This window comes from Schistocerca cancellata, chromosome 6 (genome assembly GCF_023864275.1).
Source record: "Schistocerca cancellata isolate TAMUIC-IGC-003103 chromosome 6, iqSchCanc2.1, whole genome shotgun sequence".
Lineage (NCBI taxonomy): Eukaryota > Metazoa > Arthropoda > Insecta > Orthoptera > Acrididae > Schistocerca > Schistocerca cancellata.
Genome location: NC_064631.1, coordinates 643,313,441 through 643,328,330, shown reverse-complemented (window position 1 = coordinate 643,328,330; position 14,890 = coordinate 643,313,441). Strand labels below are relative to the sequence as shown.

General features: G+C 44.3%; 1 protein-coding gene across 1 annotated transcript in view; it reads right to left on the bottom strand.

The window, feature by feature from the left end:
• Positions 1-4,219: 4,219 nt before the first annotated feature.
• LOC126190909 (synaptic vesicle glycoprotein 2B-like) overlaps positions 4,220-14,890 on the bottom strand; it is a 249,317-nt gene continuing 238,646 nt past the window's right edge. Inside the window, exon 12 of the mRNA XM_049931539.1 lies at positions 4,220-4,555. Within this exon, the coding sequence (XP_049787496.1) occupies positions 4,500-4,555 (56 nt within the window). The 3' untranslated portion in view covers positions 4,220-4,499. The remainder of the gene's footprint in view (positions 4,556-14,890) is intronic.

Genomic DNA, 14,890 nt, shown 5'->3' with positions numbered 1-14,890 from the left:
AACTCTAGGGGACCATTACGAACAACGATCCTTGCCAGCTGGCTGCAGCGTTTTCACTGCTGAGCTGGTCGCCATATTTCGTGCCCTAGAGTATATCCGCTCCTGCTCAGGTAAGTCCTTCATTATCTGTAGCGACTCCCTGAGCAGTTTACGAGCTATCGACCAGTGTTCCCTCGCTCTCGTCTGGTGATGGCTGTCCAGGAGTCCCTCCATGCTCTTGCCCGTTGTGGCTGCTCTGTGGTCTTTGTGTGGACCCCAGGCCATGTTGGGATACCCGGCAATGAACATGTAGACCACCTGGCAAAAGAGGCCAACAGTAAACCATCTCTGGACATTGGCCTCCCGCCGACTGATTTGCGGGCAATCTTACGCCGCAAAATTTTTGAATTATGGGACACTGAATGGCGCAACCTGACCACACCAAACAAACTCCGTCCTATCAAGGAGATGACGGATGTGTGGCGGTCGTCCATGCAAGCCACTCGTAGGGACTCAGTAGTCCTTTGTCGGATCTGCTTTGGCCACACCAACTTGACACACAACCATTTACTGCGCCATGCGGACCCGCCTCTATGTCGCTGCGGGTCGGCTCTGACGGTGGTCCACATTTTGTTGGCCTGTCCACTTTTAATTGTGCTCAGGCAGAAGTTTGCGCTGCCTGATACGCTTCCTGCCCTTTTAACTGATGACTCTGCTATGGCAGGATTAATTTTGCGTTTTATTCGGGCAGGGGGCTTTTATCATTTGCTCTAAGCATTTATCTTTATTTAGTGTTGAGTCTGGCTTTTGGCCTGCGGTTTTAGACTGAGTTTTTAATATGTTTCTCGGTGGTTGGCTTTTCCTTTTTTTTTTCTCTCTGGTCGGCCAACCACCGTCACACACTGTGTGATTTTAATTCGTTTTGTCTGGTCTTTGTCTATTTTTCTCTGGTCCTGTGTTGTCTGTTATCTTTTCCTTGTTCGCTTTTATTCTGTGTGGGTGTTTTTAAGTTTTGAAAAAAGGGACCAATGACTGTAGCAGTCTGGTCCCTTTACTCCCACAAACCAACCAACCATGCACATCCACAGAAATACAACACACACACACACACACACACACACACACACACACACACAAAACCACTGTCTCTGGCCCACGAAATGATACTGCAAGGAACTGTGCCTGATGAAAGTAGCAATCTGGATTTGGAGAGTAAGGAGGAAGCTGTGGTGGGGAAGGAGAGGGCTTGGAGGGTGTGGGTGGGGGGAGAATGTAGTGCTGTTTGTGGGAGCATTCAGGGATGTGGTGGGGAATGGGCAGGGCTGCTAGGTGCAGTTGGGAGGTTTGAGGGGAGGGAGAGAGGAAGTGGACTGGAAAAGGAGAGAAGTAGTGGAGGGGAAAGAAAGAGAGAGACTAGTGGGTGCATGGGTGGAATAGAAGTCAGTGTAGTGCTGTAATGGGAACAGGGAATGGAACAGGTGAGTGAAGGACAGGAACGATTGAAGCCATGGGAAGTTACAAGATTGTAGGATATATTGCAGGGAGAGTTCCCAACTGTGCAGTTTGGAAAAGCTGGTGTTGGTAGGAAGGATCCCTATGGCTCAGGCTATGAAGCAGTCATTGAAATGAAGAATGTTGTGTTGGATGGTGTTCTCAGCTATGGGGTGGTCCACTTGTTTCTTGGCCACAGTTTGTCAGTGGACATTTATGCACACAGACAGCTTGTTAGTTGTCATGCCCACATAGAATGCAGCACAGTGGTTGCAGCTTAGCTTGTAGATCACATGACTGGTTTCACAGGTAGCCCTGCCTTTGCTGGGATAGGTGATGATTGTGACCAGTCTGGAGTAAGTGGTAGTGGCAGGATATATGGGACAGGTGTTGCATCTAGGTCTATTACAGGGATATGAGCCACAAGTCAAGGGACTAGAATTAAGAGTGGACTAGGGACTGAGAAGGGCTGAGAAGGTATATTGTGTAGGTTTAGCGGGTGGCAGAATATCATAGTTGGAGTGTGGGAAGGGTAGTGGATAGGATATTCCTTATTATAGGGCACAATGAGAGGTAGTTGAAATCCTAACAGAGAATGTGATTCAGCTGCTCCGCTCTTGGCGGTACTGACTCATGAGGGGAGTGCTTCTTTGTGGCCTGATGGTGGTAATGTGAGAGGTGGTCAGCGCCTGAAAAGGCAAAGTATGAGAGATCTGTTTCTGTAAAATGTTTAGAGCGTAATTTCACTCTGTGGAGGCCTCAGTGAGATCTTTGGTACATTTGGAGGACGACTGCTCGTCACTACAGATGCAGTGGCCATGGGTGGCTAGGCTATATGGAAGAGACTTCTTGGTATGGAATGGGTGGCAGCTGTCGAAGTGGAGGTATTGCTGGTGGTTGGTATGTTTTATATGGATGGAGGTGCTGATGTAGCCGTCTTTGAGGTGGAGCTCAACATTGAGGAAAGTGGGTTGTTGAGTTGAAGAGGACCAGATGAAGTAAACCTGTTCCCTTTCCTGCTCCCACTCCAGTATTATACAGTTTCCTATTCCACCAATGCACCTACTAGTCTCCCCCTTTTTTTCCCCTCCTGTACTTCTCTCTTTTTCCACTCCCCCCTCCCCCTCAAACCTGCTGACTGCACTTAGCAGCCCTACCCTGTCCCTGCCACTTCCCTGTATGCTCCCACAGTCAGCACTACATCCTCCACCACCCCTACTCTGCTACCCATTCCCCTCCCCAAACTAGCCGCCTCCTTACCCTCAACACCTAGATTGCGTCTTCTAGCAGACACAGTTGCCCGCAATCCAATCACAGTTGCAAGAGACTGTGGTCGAGTGTGTATGTTGAATGTGTGCGTGTTTTTTATGTTAGAAAAAGGCCTTTTAGCTAAAAGTTCACATGTATAGCAGTCTTTCTGTTGTGCTTGTCTTGAACTCAATACCTCCTCTGTATGGTGAGTAACAATCTATCCTATTCATGATATTATTCCATCCTGGATTTTCAGTTGTTTGAAAGAATTTTCTTATTTAGTTCCAGACTGCTATGACTTTAAATACTCATTATTTGTGTAAAATTTCATTGTAATATGATTCAAGAAAATATTGACACATTCACAAGTTTTGTGACATATAACTCACAGCTTTCTTATAAGTAACAACATAAAAGTTAGAGTGAAAAAACATCTCCCTGGCTGTCACTAAGCTACATCTACACAATATGCTTTCTTCCAACATTGCGAGTACTACGAGTTATGTAGAACTTCTGTTAAGGTAGGAATGATCACATAGACAATATTGTGAGTAGAGCAAACCAAAGACTGCGATTCATTGGCAGAACACTTAGAAGGTGCAACTGATCTACTAAAGAGACTGCTTACACCATGCTTGTCCGCCCTTTTCTGGAGTATTCCTGTGCGTTGTGGGATCCACATCAGGTGGGACTGACAGATGACATCGAAAAAGTACAAAGAAGGGCAGCTCGTTTTGTATTATCATGAAATAGGGGAGATAGTGTTACAGACATGATATGTGAATTGGAGTGGCAATCATTAAAACAAAGGTGTTTTTTGTTGCGTGGGATCTTCTCATGAAATTTCAATCACCAGTTTTCTCATCTGATTGTGAAAACATTCTGTTGCCACCCACCTACATATGGAGAAATGATCATCACGATAAAATAAGAGAAATCAGGGCTAACACAGAAAAATTTAAGTGCTCGTTTTTCCCGTGAGCCGTTTGCCAGTGGAACGGTAGAGAGACAGCTTGAAGGTGGTTCATCGAACCCCCTGTCAGGCACTTTATTGTGAATAGCAGAGTAATCACGTAGGTGTAGTTGAGGTACTGGCAGAAGTAAAGTGCTTGAGTAGCTCTGTCAGTAGAGCACTTGCCCACAAAAGGCAAAGGTCCCGGGTTTTAGTTCCTGCCTGGCACACAGTTCTAATCTGCCACAAATTTTCATATCAGTGCAAACTCCACTGCAGAGTGAAAAATTCATCCTGAATAAAAGTTATTGTCAAAATATGAATAAATGCTATTTGATGGTGACAAATTCAGTGTGAAACAGAATAAGAATGAGAGGATAATTGGGGAAATGATGTATCAGGTGACCAAAAAGTGTACAAAACTGTTTTTCTTTCTTGCACACTCCTTGTAGATTTAAACTGTGTGCCAGACTAATATTTAGACCTATGAAAGATAAGGATGAATTTTCAAGTTATGGATTGGCACCACATAGTTTTAATGTGTTAGGCAGGTTCATATTACTCTGCAGTCCACAGCAGTGTAAAAATATAATTCAAATTTTCTTTCTTGCTAGTACAAATTCATTCTAATATTTTCACATTAGTTTTCTCACATTTTTCTAACAATGAAAACAATAAATTTTTTAAATTGGTAGAGAAAACTCCTTGAAACCGCTGGTTATTGTTTGTTTCATTTCACACACAGATTTCTGGTAAGTAATGTTGCAGATTGGTGTCTGTTGGAGATTTGCTGTGAACTACTATGAAGATCGTCAGTCTTGAGGTGCTATTGCAGTGATGCTTTATCTGTATCAGGAAGTAGCAGTGTGACACCAGCACCCACTGCAACAAATTAATGAACAATTCATAGAAGTGGATATATTATAACTGAAATTCTGTTTTCATCAGATTCTCAACATTTTATAGACTAAGTATTAAATTAAAAGCCTTATTTAATTGAAAAGATAAATGGAGTAGTAAATTAATTGCGTAATTTAACTGAATACAGTACTTAATGCAGAAAATATTAAATGGTGACTTTATTATGAACATTGCCTGTGAAACATTTAACAACCTGATCAGTCATCTAACAAATATCCTACTGAATAAAAATAAAATAAAAATAAAAGTAAAAATGCACTCAAGAAAACAACAACATTATGTGATAGAATTGCCAGCCAGAACTTAACTTCAGGAGGCAAAATAAAAATAGTCCTCATAGGCACATATAAAAATATGTGACACTTTCCTATTCATGAGAACTTACTGTTCCTTCCTCAGGTAGGGAAGAGGGAGAGGTTGGGGAAGATTAGAAAGGAATTGCACATCCCTCAGACCCCAGACTGAGAGGGAACCACCCGCTCTGAGGACAAGATGTTGCTAATAGTTGGAAGAAAACAAGTCACTCCTGCCTACAAGGAGGGTAGCAGAGGTGATCCACAAAATTATCATCCACATTCTCTGACATCTACATTCTGCAGACCACTGTGAAGTGCGTGGCTGAGGGTACATTCCAGTGTACCAATTAGTAGGGTTTCTGACCATTACATTCAAGTATGAAGCATGGGAAGAATGATTGCTTGAATGCCTCTGTACATGCTTTAATTATTCTAATCTTGCACTCATGAGCCCTATGTGAGTTATATTTAGTGGTTTGTAGTGTATTCCTGGAGTTTTCATTTAAAGTAGGTTCTTGAAACTTGGTTAGTAGACTTTCTCAGGTTAGCTTACAATTATTTTCAGGAGTCTGCCAGTTCAGTTTCTTCAAAATATTGGTAACACTCTTCCAAGCGTCAGACAAACCTATGACCATTCGTGCCGCCTTCTCTGTATACATTCAATATTCCCTGTTAGTCCTATCTAGTACAGGTCCTACACAGTTAAGTAATATTCTACAATGGGTCACACAAGTGATTTGTAAGTGGTCTTCTTTGAGGACTGATTTCACTTCACAAGTATTCTACCAAAGTCTGCCACCTGTTTTGCCCACACCTGAGCCTATGTGAGCATTTCATTTCATGTACCTACAAATTGTTACACCCAGATATTTGTATGAGTTGTTCAGTTCCGTCTATGACTCACTGATATTTTAGTCAAAGGATACTACATTTTCTCATTTTGTGAAGTTCATAATTTTACATTTCTGAACATTTAAAGCAAGTTGCCAATCTTTGCACCACTTTGAAATCTTGTCAAGCTCTGACTCAGAATTCAATAAATGCAGCATGTACCTGACTGCCTCGATCCAATGTTTTCAGTATGTCATGTGAGAAATGTGTGAGTTAGGTTTCACATGATAGATGTTTTAGGAACCCATGCTGGCTGGTGTCGAGGAGGTCACTCTCTTGGAGACACCTCATTATGTCTGGGCTCAGTATATGTTCTAAGACTGTACAACAAATCAATGTCAAGGATATTGCGCGGTACTTTTGTAGATCACTTCTTCCTCTTGTTGTAGATGGGTGTGGCCTACTCTTTCTTCCAACTACTGGGCAAAATTTTTTTTGTGAGAGATCTACAATCAGTTATAGTTAGAAGAGTGGCTAACTGAGACAAAAATCCAGTATAGAACCTTATAGGTATTCCTTTGGGCCCTGGAGCTTTGTTCACTTTTAACAATATCAACTGTTGCTCAGCACGGCTGACACTAATACTGATTTCACTCATCTTTTCAGTGGTACAAGGATTAAATTGGGGAAATTCTCCTGGGTTTTCCTTTGTAAAAGAACATTTGAAAACAGAGTTAAGCATTTGAATTAGTCAGCTCCTGCAAATACCTACGTGTAACAATTTGTAGAGATATGAAAAGGAATGCTCAACAATTGTGGAAAGGATAGATTGCTACTCACCCTGAAAATGACACTTTGAGTTGCAGACAGGCACCAAGAAAGACTGTTACACATTCAGTACCCCCCCCCCCCCCCCCCCCCCCCCCCCCCTCCAGGAGGCTCGCCACTCTTTGGTGGATTTGTTTGTGCTTGGCTACCCTGGGGCACCAGCCTGCAGTATCTTTTCCCTTTCGTGCTGCTTGTCTATCCTCTTGCTATTATTTTTCCCCTCCCTTGGGGAGTATGTCTGGGGTGTTTTTAGGAATGTTCTCCATTTTCTGTAGCTGACATAAGAACAGTCTCACCACTGTTCTTCATTTCTTTTTTTTCCCTTTCTTCATTCACCTTCTCCTGTGCTTCCTCCCCTTTGGCATTTGAGGCTCCTCTTTTCCTTCTTCCTCCCTGTGTGCTCCTGAAGGCTGGCCCACACACTTGATGTGTAACAGGTGACTGGGTAACGCATAAGTCTCAGCCCTGGGTTGACAGATAGGGTTCGCAAGTACCCCCCGACACAGCCAAGGCTGAGGGAGGGCTGACTGCGTAAGCTGCTAACTTCCCAAATTGCCAATTGGTCTCTCAGTCAGGTGTTAAGGAGGTGTGAACTGAGGTGTGAAAAATCATCTAAGGTTCTAATAATTTCCGGGTATGCAGCCGGATCCCGTCGACATTCTGCCACGATATTTCGGCCCAGAGACGTCCGGCCATCATCAGGTGAGTACACAACTACTGAAGAGCCCAGGTGCAGTCGCGGTATTTATGCCGAATCTCGCGCATGTGAAATGTACTGGCATCCTACAGCGCATGCGTCAGATGTTGACATGCGCAGCATAGCCCAGTTGTACGTGCTGCCCTCGGTGGTGGAAATAAAGTTTCATCTAGTCATTGAACATCGAATGACACTGTCGATTCCGCTGTGATTGTATAATTTTAATAACAGGATTCCAATTTTTATCCAGCTGAAAGCCGTTGTCACGATTTATAAGATTATTGGCAAGACGTATTTCCACTGATTCCTTGATTACGGAATCCCAAAAACCGGAAACCGGGGATAAAATTTTTGTTACATTGTATTCCATTGAATGTCCCAAAGAAATACAGTGCTCTGCTACTGCCGATTTTGACGGTTGCCGCAGACGGGTGTATCTTTCATGTTCTATACATCGTTCATGGACAGTTCTTGTCGTCTGGCCAATATATGCAGCGCCACATTCACAGGGAATTTTGTAGACGCCTGCCTTCTTCAGTTGTAAATCGTCTTTAACGGATCCAACCAGGGCCCGGTTCTTTGCTGGTGGACGAAAGATAACCTTGATTTTATTTTTCTTCAGTAATCGGCCTATTTTCGACGACACATTCCCGGCGTATGGAAGGAACGCAGTTGATTTAAAGTCATCATCTGCGTCCTCAGTGCGTTGCTTCTTGTTATGATAGTTGCGCATGGCCTTCCTTATTTGGCGAGAAGTGTAGCCATTCTCTTTGAAAACCTTCTCCAAGTGTTCTAATTCTGCGTGGAGGCGATCCGTTAAAGACGATTTACAACTGAAGAAGGCAGGCGTCTACAAAATTCCCTGTGAATGTGGCGCTGCATATATTGGCCAGACGACAAGAACTGTCCATGAACGATGTATAGAACATGAAAGATACACCCGTCTGCGGCAACCGTCAAAATCGGCAGTAGCAGAGCACTGTATTTCTTTGGGACATTCAATGGAATACAATGTAACAAAAATTTTATCCCCGGTTTCCGGTTTTTGGGATTCCGTAATCAAGGAATCAGTGGAAATACGTCTTGCCAATAATCTTATAAATCGTGACAACGGCTTTCAGCTGGATAAAAATTGGAATCCTGTTATTAAAATTATACAATCACAGCGGAATCGACAGTGTCATTCGATGTTCAATGACTAGATGAAACTTTATTTCCACCACCGAGGGCAGCACGTACAACTGGGCTATGCTGCGCATGTCAACATCTGACGCATGCGCTGTAGGATGCCAGTACATTTCACATGCGCGAGATTCGGCATAAATACCGCGACTGCACCTGGGCTCTTCAGTAGTTGTGTACTCACCTGATGATGGCCGGACGTCTCTGGGCCGAAATATCGTGGCAGAATGTCGACGGGATCCGGCTGCATACCCGGAAATTATTAGAAGAAGAAATACGCCGGGAAAACTTCAGAAGTCACATCAAATACCTTTACGGGGAGGAGATGGTTCAGGATATCCACGTATTGGATAAATTACGTGAGAAAAGAGCCAGGTTGCTGTGTTCGCTAAATTTTTTACTGAAATGTAGAGACAATAACTTGATTCCAACTTTCGCCAGAGTTGTTCATTTTATTAATAGTGTGGCTGCCAACAATATAAAACGCAAGGCGAGTCTGGCTTTAGTAAGAGAACGAATCCGTTTTACGCGACGTGAGTTAGACGCTGTCGCCAGGAATTTATATTATTTACATCTGAAGATTTCAGCAAGATGTTCTTCCCTTAGTTGGGACTGGATTGACGGCGTATCCTGGGCCAAGGCAGACTGGGCTCACTGGGACAGTACGAACAGACAAAGTGCGAAATTTAGCCAACTCGTAACACGAAAACCGCAAGAAGCTATCTCTGGACGATCCGTGGTGAACCTCACGGAGAAATCTTTTGACGATGCGACGATGTCAGTGCTTGCGAAAGGTTTAAACTTCGCTCCTACACCTGCCTCACTGCCTTTAACGGATTTCATCAGTTCCATTGAGGAAGCCATTAGATGTCTCCCTGTGGATTCTGCAGACGAAATTCGACGTGAATCTTGCCGAACGTTGTTGAAATGTGCGCCACAACGGAGTAACATCTCGCCAGCTGAAAGAGCTGCTCTCCGCAGCCTGAGAGAAGATACTAGCACAGTCGTACTGCCTGCGGATAAGGGTAACGCCACAGTTCTTCTGACAAGAGAAGCCTACAACGAGAAGATATATTGTCAGCTAAATGATTCTACGTACCGTAGAATTGAAAAGGACCCAACAAGCCGAATATCAAGGAAAACTACTACCCTTTTGAACGACTGTTCTCTACCTGAAGAAGTTATCAAGAGTTTGAGACCACACAATGCAGTACCACCAAGACTCTACGGTCTTCCGAAGATACACAAGGATGGTGCCCCACTACGATTAATAGTGAGTAATATTGGTGCTGCGACCTATTCTACAGCAAAATATCTGGCCTCGTTACTAAAGCCGTATGTGGGTAAGTGTTGCCACCATATACGTAATTCCGAGGATTTTGTCAGTCGCTTGAAGGAAATTAAGCTTAGCAGCTCGGATTTATTAGTCAGCTTTGATGTGGTCTCACTTTTTACCAAAGTGCCTTTAATGGAATCATTACATCTTATTGGTAACTTATTCAGTGCAGAAATGACGGCCTTGTTTGAACATATACTCTCCTCAACGTACTTTTTATTCAATGACGAATTCTTTGAACAAACAGACGGCGTCGCCATGGGGAGCCCTTTGTCGCCTGTGGTAGCTAATCTCTTTATGGAGGACTTTGAGGAGAAAGCACTTGAGTCTGCTGTTTTAAAGCCTACGGTCTTCTGGCGGTACGTAGATGATACTTTTGCTGTATGGCCTCATGGCAGACAGGAACTGGAGAAATTCCTTCATCACTTAAACTCATTACATGAGAACATCAAATTTACGATGGAGATTGAAAAAGAGGGCACTTTACCATTTCTAGACGTGCTAGTACGCCGTAAAAATGATGGGTCATTAGGACATTCTGTGTACAGGAAAGCGACTCACACAGATCTGTATCTCCAGGCGTCAAGCTGCCATCACCCAGCACAAACAGCCGGTGTTCTCAGTACCTTAATACATCGAGCGCATATAATATCGGATGATGAAAGCCTCCACGCAGAATTAGAACACTTGGAGAAGGTTTTCAAAGAGAATGGCTACACTTCTCGCCAAATAAGGAAGGCCATGCGCAACTATCATAACAAGAAGCAACGCACTGAGGACGCAGATGATGACTTTAAATCAACTGCGTTCCTTCCATACGCCGGGAATGTGTCGTCGAAAATAGGCCGATTACTGAAGAAAAATAAAATCAAGGTTATCTTTCGTCCACCAGCAAAGAACCGGGCCCTGGTTGGATCCGTTAAAGACGATTTACAACTGAAGAAGGCAGGCGTCTACAAAATTCCCTGTGAATGTGGCGCTGCATATATTGGCCAGACGACAAGAACTGTCCATGAACGATGTATAGAACATGAAAGATACACCCGTCTGCGGCAACCGTCAAAATCGGCAGTAGCAGAGCACTGTATTTCTTTGGGACATTCAATGGAATACAATGTAACAAAAATTTTATCCCCGGTTTCCGGTTTTTGGGATTCCGTAATCAAGGAATCAGTGGAAATACGTCTTGCCAATAATCTTATAAATCGTGACAACGGCTTTCAGCTGGATAAAAATTGGAATCCTGTTATTAAAATTATACAATCACAGCGGAATCGACAGTGTCATTCGATGTTCAATGACTAGATGAAACTTTATTTCCACCACCGAGGGCAGCACGTACAACTGGGCTATGCTGCGCATGTCAACATCTGACGCATGCGCTGTAGGATGCCAGTACATTTCACATGCGCGAGATTCGGCATAAATACCGCGACTGCACCTGGGCTCTTCAGTAGTTGTGTACTCACCTGATGATGGCCGGACGTCTCTGGGCCGAAATATCGTGGCAGAATGTCGACGGGATCCGGCTGCATACCCGGAAATTATTAGAAGAAGAAATACGCCGGGAAAACTTCAGAAGTCACATCATCTAAGGTGGTTAGCCCCCCTGTGAGTGGCGTCCCCAGTTAGAAGGAGCATGCCATTCGAGATTCTGACAATCATGGGGGATTTTTTTCACAATGAGCCAATCATCATCTTTCCAGTCCACATCTACAAAACATAAACAGAATGAAGCTTCTGATTCAAAGACCCTCCCAGCTGCACCACAGTTCCTTGTGGTTTCAGACAATGAAGATGGTCAATCCTTTGCAACAGTAAATCCATTTCTAATTCAGAAAGGTGTTAATGCAATTGCCGGCCCTGTGAAACCTTGCTCTTGTTTACGCAATGGCACTTTGTTTTTGGAGTCTACTTCTGATTCTCAAGCACAACAACTGTGTTACGTGCAGCTTTGCTTCTCCATGGCTATCCTGTTTGTGTTGAGGCCCACAGAACTCTGAATTCTTCCCATGATGTTATTTACACTAGGCTGCTCAATGGTCTGACCGAGGCAGAAATCCAAACATACCTCTCTGTGGTGTTGTTGCCATCCATCGGGAGATCAAAAAGGTAGATGCATCCTTAGAGACCACATGCACTCTTTTTCTCACCTTTGATAGAGTGGTGCTTCCATTCAAGATCAAAGCAGGCTATTAAGTTATGATAGTCTGACAGTACACTCTGAACTTGCTACCAGTGTCATCGTTTCAACCACACTTGAAAGTCTTGTCAACATCCGGCCAAATGTATTACCTATGGTAGGGATGCGAATGAGGGCAATTGCCTGGTCCTTCTCCCATCTGTATCAACTGCAGTTGCGACCACCGCCTCCTATCTTGATGAGCGGGCTGTCCAAGAGATGTGGGTAAAGGAAAAAGTGTCTACCTGGTCACTCACAAGTTGTTGGACGGTTGCAAAACCCTGCATTCTACCATCTGGCACCTACAGTACTGTTCTTGCTAGATCTCCCTCCATGAAGGACATGGCCACGCAGACATGTGACCTCAAATTCAGCACTGAGGTTGTGAATTCGCCCAGTGTCATAGAAGCATTGTCGTCTCCTCGTCCAGCTGTGCAACAAACCACCAAACATTCTCCTCCCGGGATGAAGTCACTTGCTACACAACCATCAGTCCAAAAAGAACAGAAAGAATACTCCTGTGAAAACTTCCTACGGCCCTCCAGCCAACAAACATCAGAGTCATCCCCTGCCAACTGGAAAGGCTCCAAGAGGTCAAACAAAGGCAAATGGTCTTCTCCTTCACCAGCTTGGAGATCCTCTACGACGGTGTCGCCACACAATACCCTCGCCCGGCTGACCTCTGTGTTGCCAGTGCGCAATGCCAACCATGTTTCTGCCCTGGACTCCACGTATTGATGAAGGGAGAGTGCTGATGCCTCTGTGGATCTCATGGAGCAGGATCCTTTAGCCTTTGCACCCTGTAGCAGTGAGTCTTTGAAGGCTGGCACTCAGCATCTGCTGAGGTGACATCCCTTCATTTTTTTTTCCTCCTCCCCTTTCCTCGTTATGGCTCTCCTTGAATGGAATGTTCATGGCGTATGATCAAATGACGAGGATTTATGGCTGCTCTTAGAATACCTGTGTATTCTTGTTCTCTGCTTCCAGGAAACAAACTTGCATCTTCATGACTGCTTTGAGCTCTTGAATTTCTTCACTGTCCGTTGTGACCCCCCACCCCCAGGTCAGCATTCCATCTCGTGGGGTAGTCATGCTGCTCATATGGTCAAATGGGATGACATTCATAGTCAGCCCATCTCCCTGACTACCCACCTTCAAGCTGTTGCCTTTTCCTTCCTCACTTGAACTTTTCCCTTTGTACTGTTTACATCCCTCTACATCCCCCTGTCATTCGATGGCACCGGGACAGACTTCCTCCGGCTTATTGGGCAGCTACCTCACCCGTTTCTGCTGCTCGGTGACCTTAATGCACAATCATCCCCTTTGGGGTTCTCCCAGAACCTGTCAGAGAGGTACCCTCTTGGCTGAACTTCTTAGTTAACTCATCCTCTTCTGCCTTAACACTGGAGCACCAACATTCCTTTCAGACTCCATGCACAACAATTCCCATTTGGACCTATCCTTCTACACTGTCCAGCTTTCTCATCATCTCGAGTGGTCCATTCTCTCTGACTCATACTGGAGCGACCATTTCCCATGTGCTATGCATTTGCTGACTCCTATCCCACCTGTGCGCACTTCCAGATGGCGGCTTACTAGGGCTGACTGGAGGCCTTACTCCTCCCTGGTGACCTTTGATGAACAAGATTTCCCCAGTTGTGATGACAAGGTGGAATATCTTACAAATGTTATCCTTACTGCCACAGAACATTTCATTCCCTGCACTTCCTCTTTACCATGCTGTGTCCTGGTCCATAGGTGGACTGAGGTGTGCTGTGACACAATTTGCATCTGGAGATGTGCTCTCCACGTTTTTAGCTGTCATCCTACAATGGCAAACTGCATTTATTATAAACTGTTGCATGCACAGTGTCTTTGCGTTCTTCGGGATAGCAAAAAAGCTAGCTGGATTTCATTCACTAGTTCTTTTAACAGTTCTACTCCCTCTTCCTTCGTGTGGGCCAAACTCCGGCAGCTCTCTGGGACCAAGATCCATTCCCCAATTTTTGGCCTGACAGTAGCAGACAATGTCATAGTAGATATTGCTATCTCCAACATGTTGGGCCACCATTTTGTTACCACTTTGAGCTCCTCCCACTGTCACCCTGCCTTCCTCCATGGAAAACAAGTGGAGGCGGCTCAGGCAATACCCTTCTCTTCTCAGAATAGTGAGTGCCACAATGGGCTTTTACTATGAGAGAGCTAGATAATGCTCTCACTTTATCCCGATCCTACGTCCCAGGGCCAGATGATATTCACATTCAGTTGTTGCAGCACCCTTCTCTTGCAGGGAAGCACGTTCTGCTTCATATGTACAACCACATCTGGGCAAAGGGCACATATCCCAAATGCTGGTGTTTAAAGCCACCATCATACCCACAACTACGCCCGATAAGGACCAACACCTTCCTTGCAGCTACTGCCCCATTTCTCTCACAGCTGTGTTTGCAAGGTGATAGAACACATGATTCATGCCTGGATGGTATGGCAGCTTGAGTCTCACATTTTACTAACCATTGCACAGTGTGGATTTCATGTGCAGTATACACTAGACTCTCACTAATCCGGCCCTCACTAGTCCGGCCTCCCAGTAATCTGGCACACATCCAAAAACATGTGCACAATGAATTATCATGCACAACAATTCTTAGTTAAACAATGTTTTATATACTGTATTTGAAATTGTAGCTTTCTTTACAGTTTGGAATCATGTCTTTTAAAAGGAAACACGTTACACTAGACCTCAAGCAGAAACTCGAAATTTTAGGTAAGTTAAATTGAGGTTCTTCGCAGAAAGCCATTGCTGCTGATTTCAGTGTTGGATGAGCAGCTATTTATGACATCAAATAGAAAGAAGATGTTATTCGACAGTACTCAACACAAATGGATAGTGAGTTGGGAAAATGGAAGGTTATGCAAAAGAATGAGAATGAAGAACTGAACG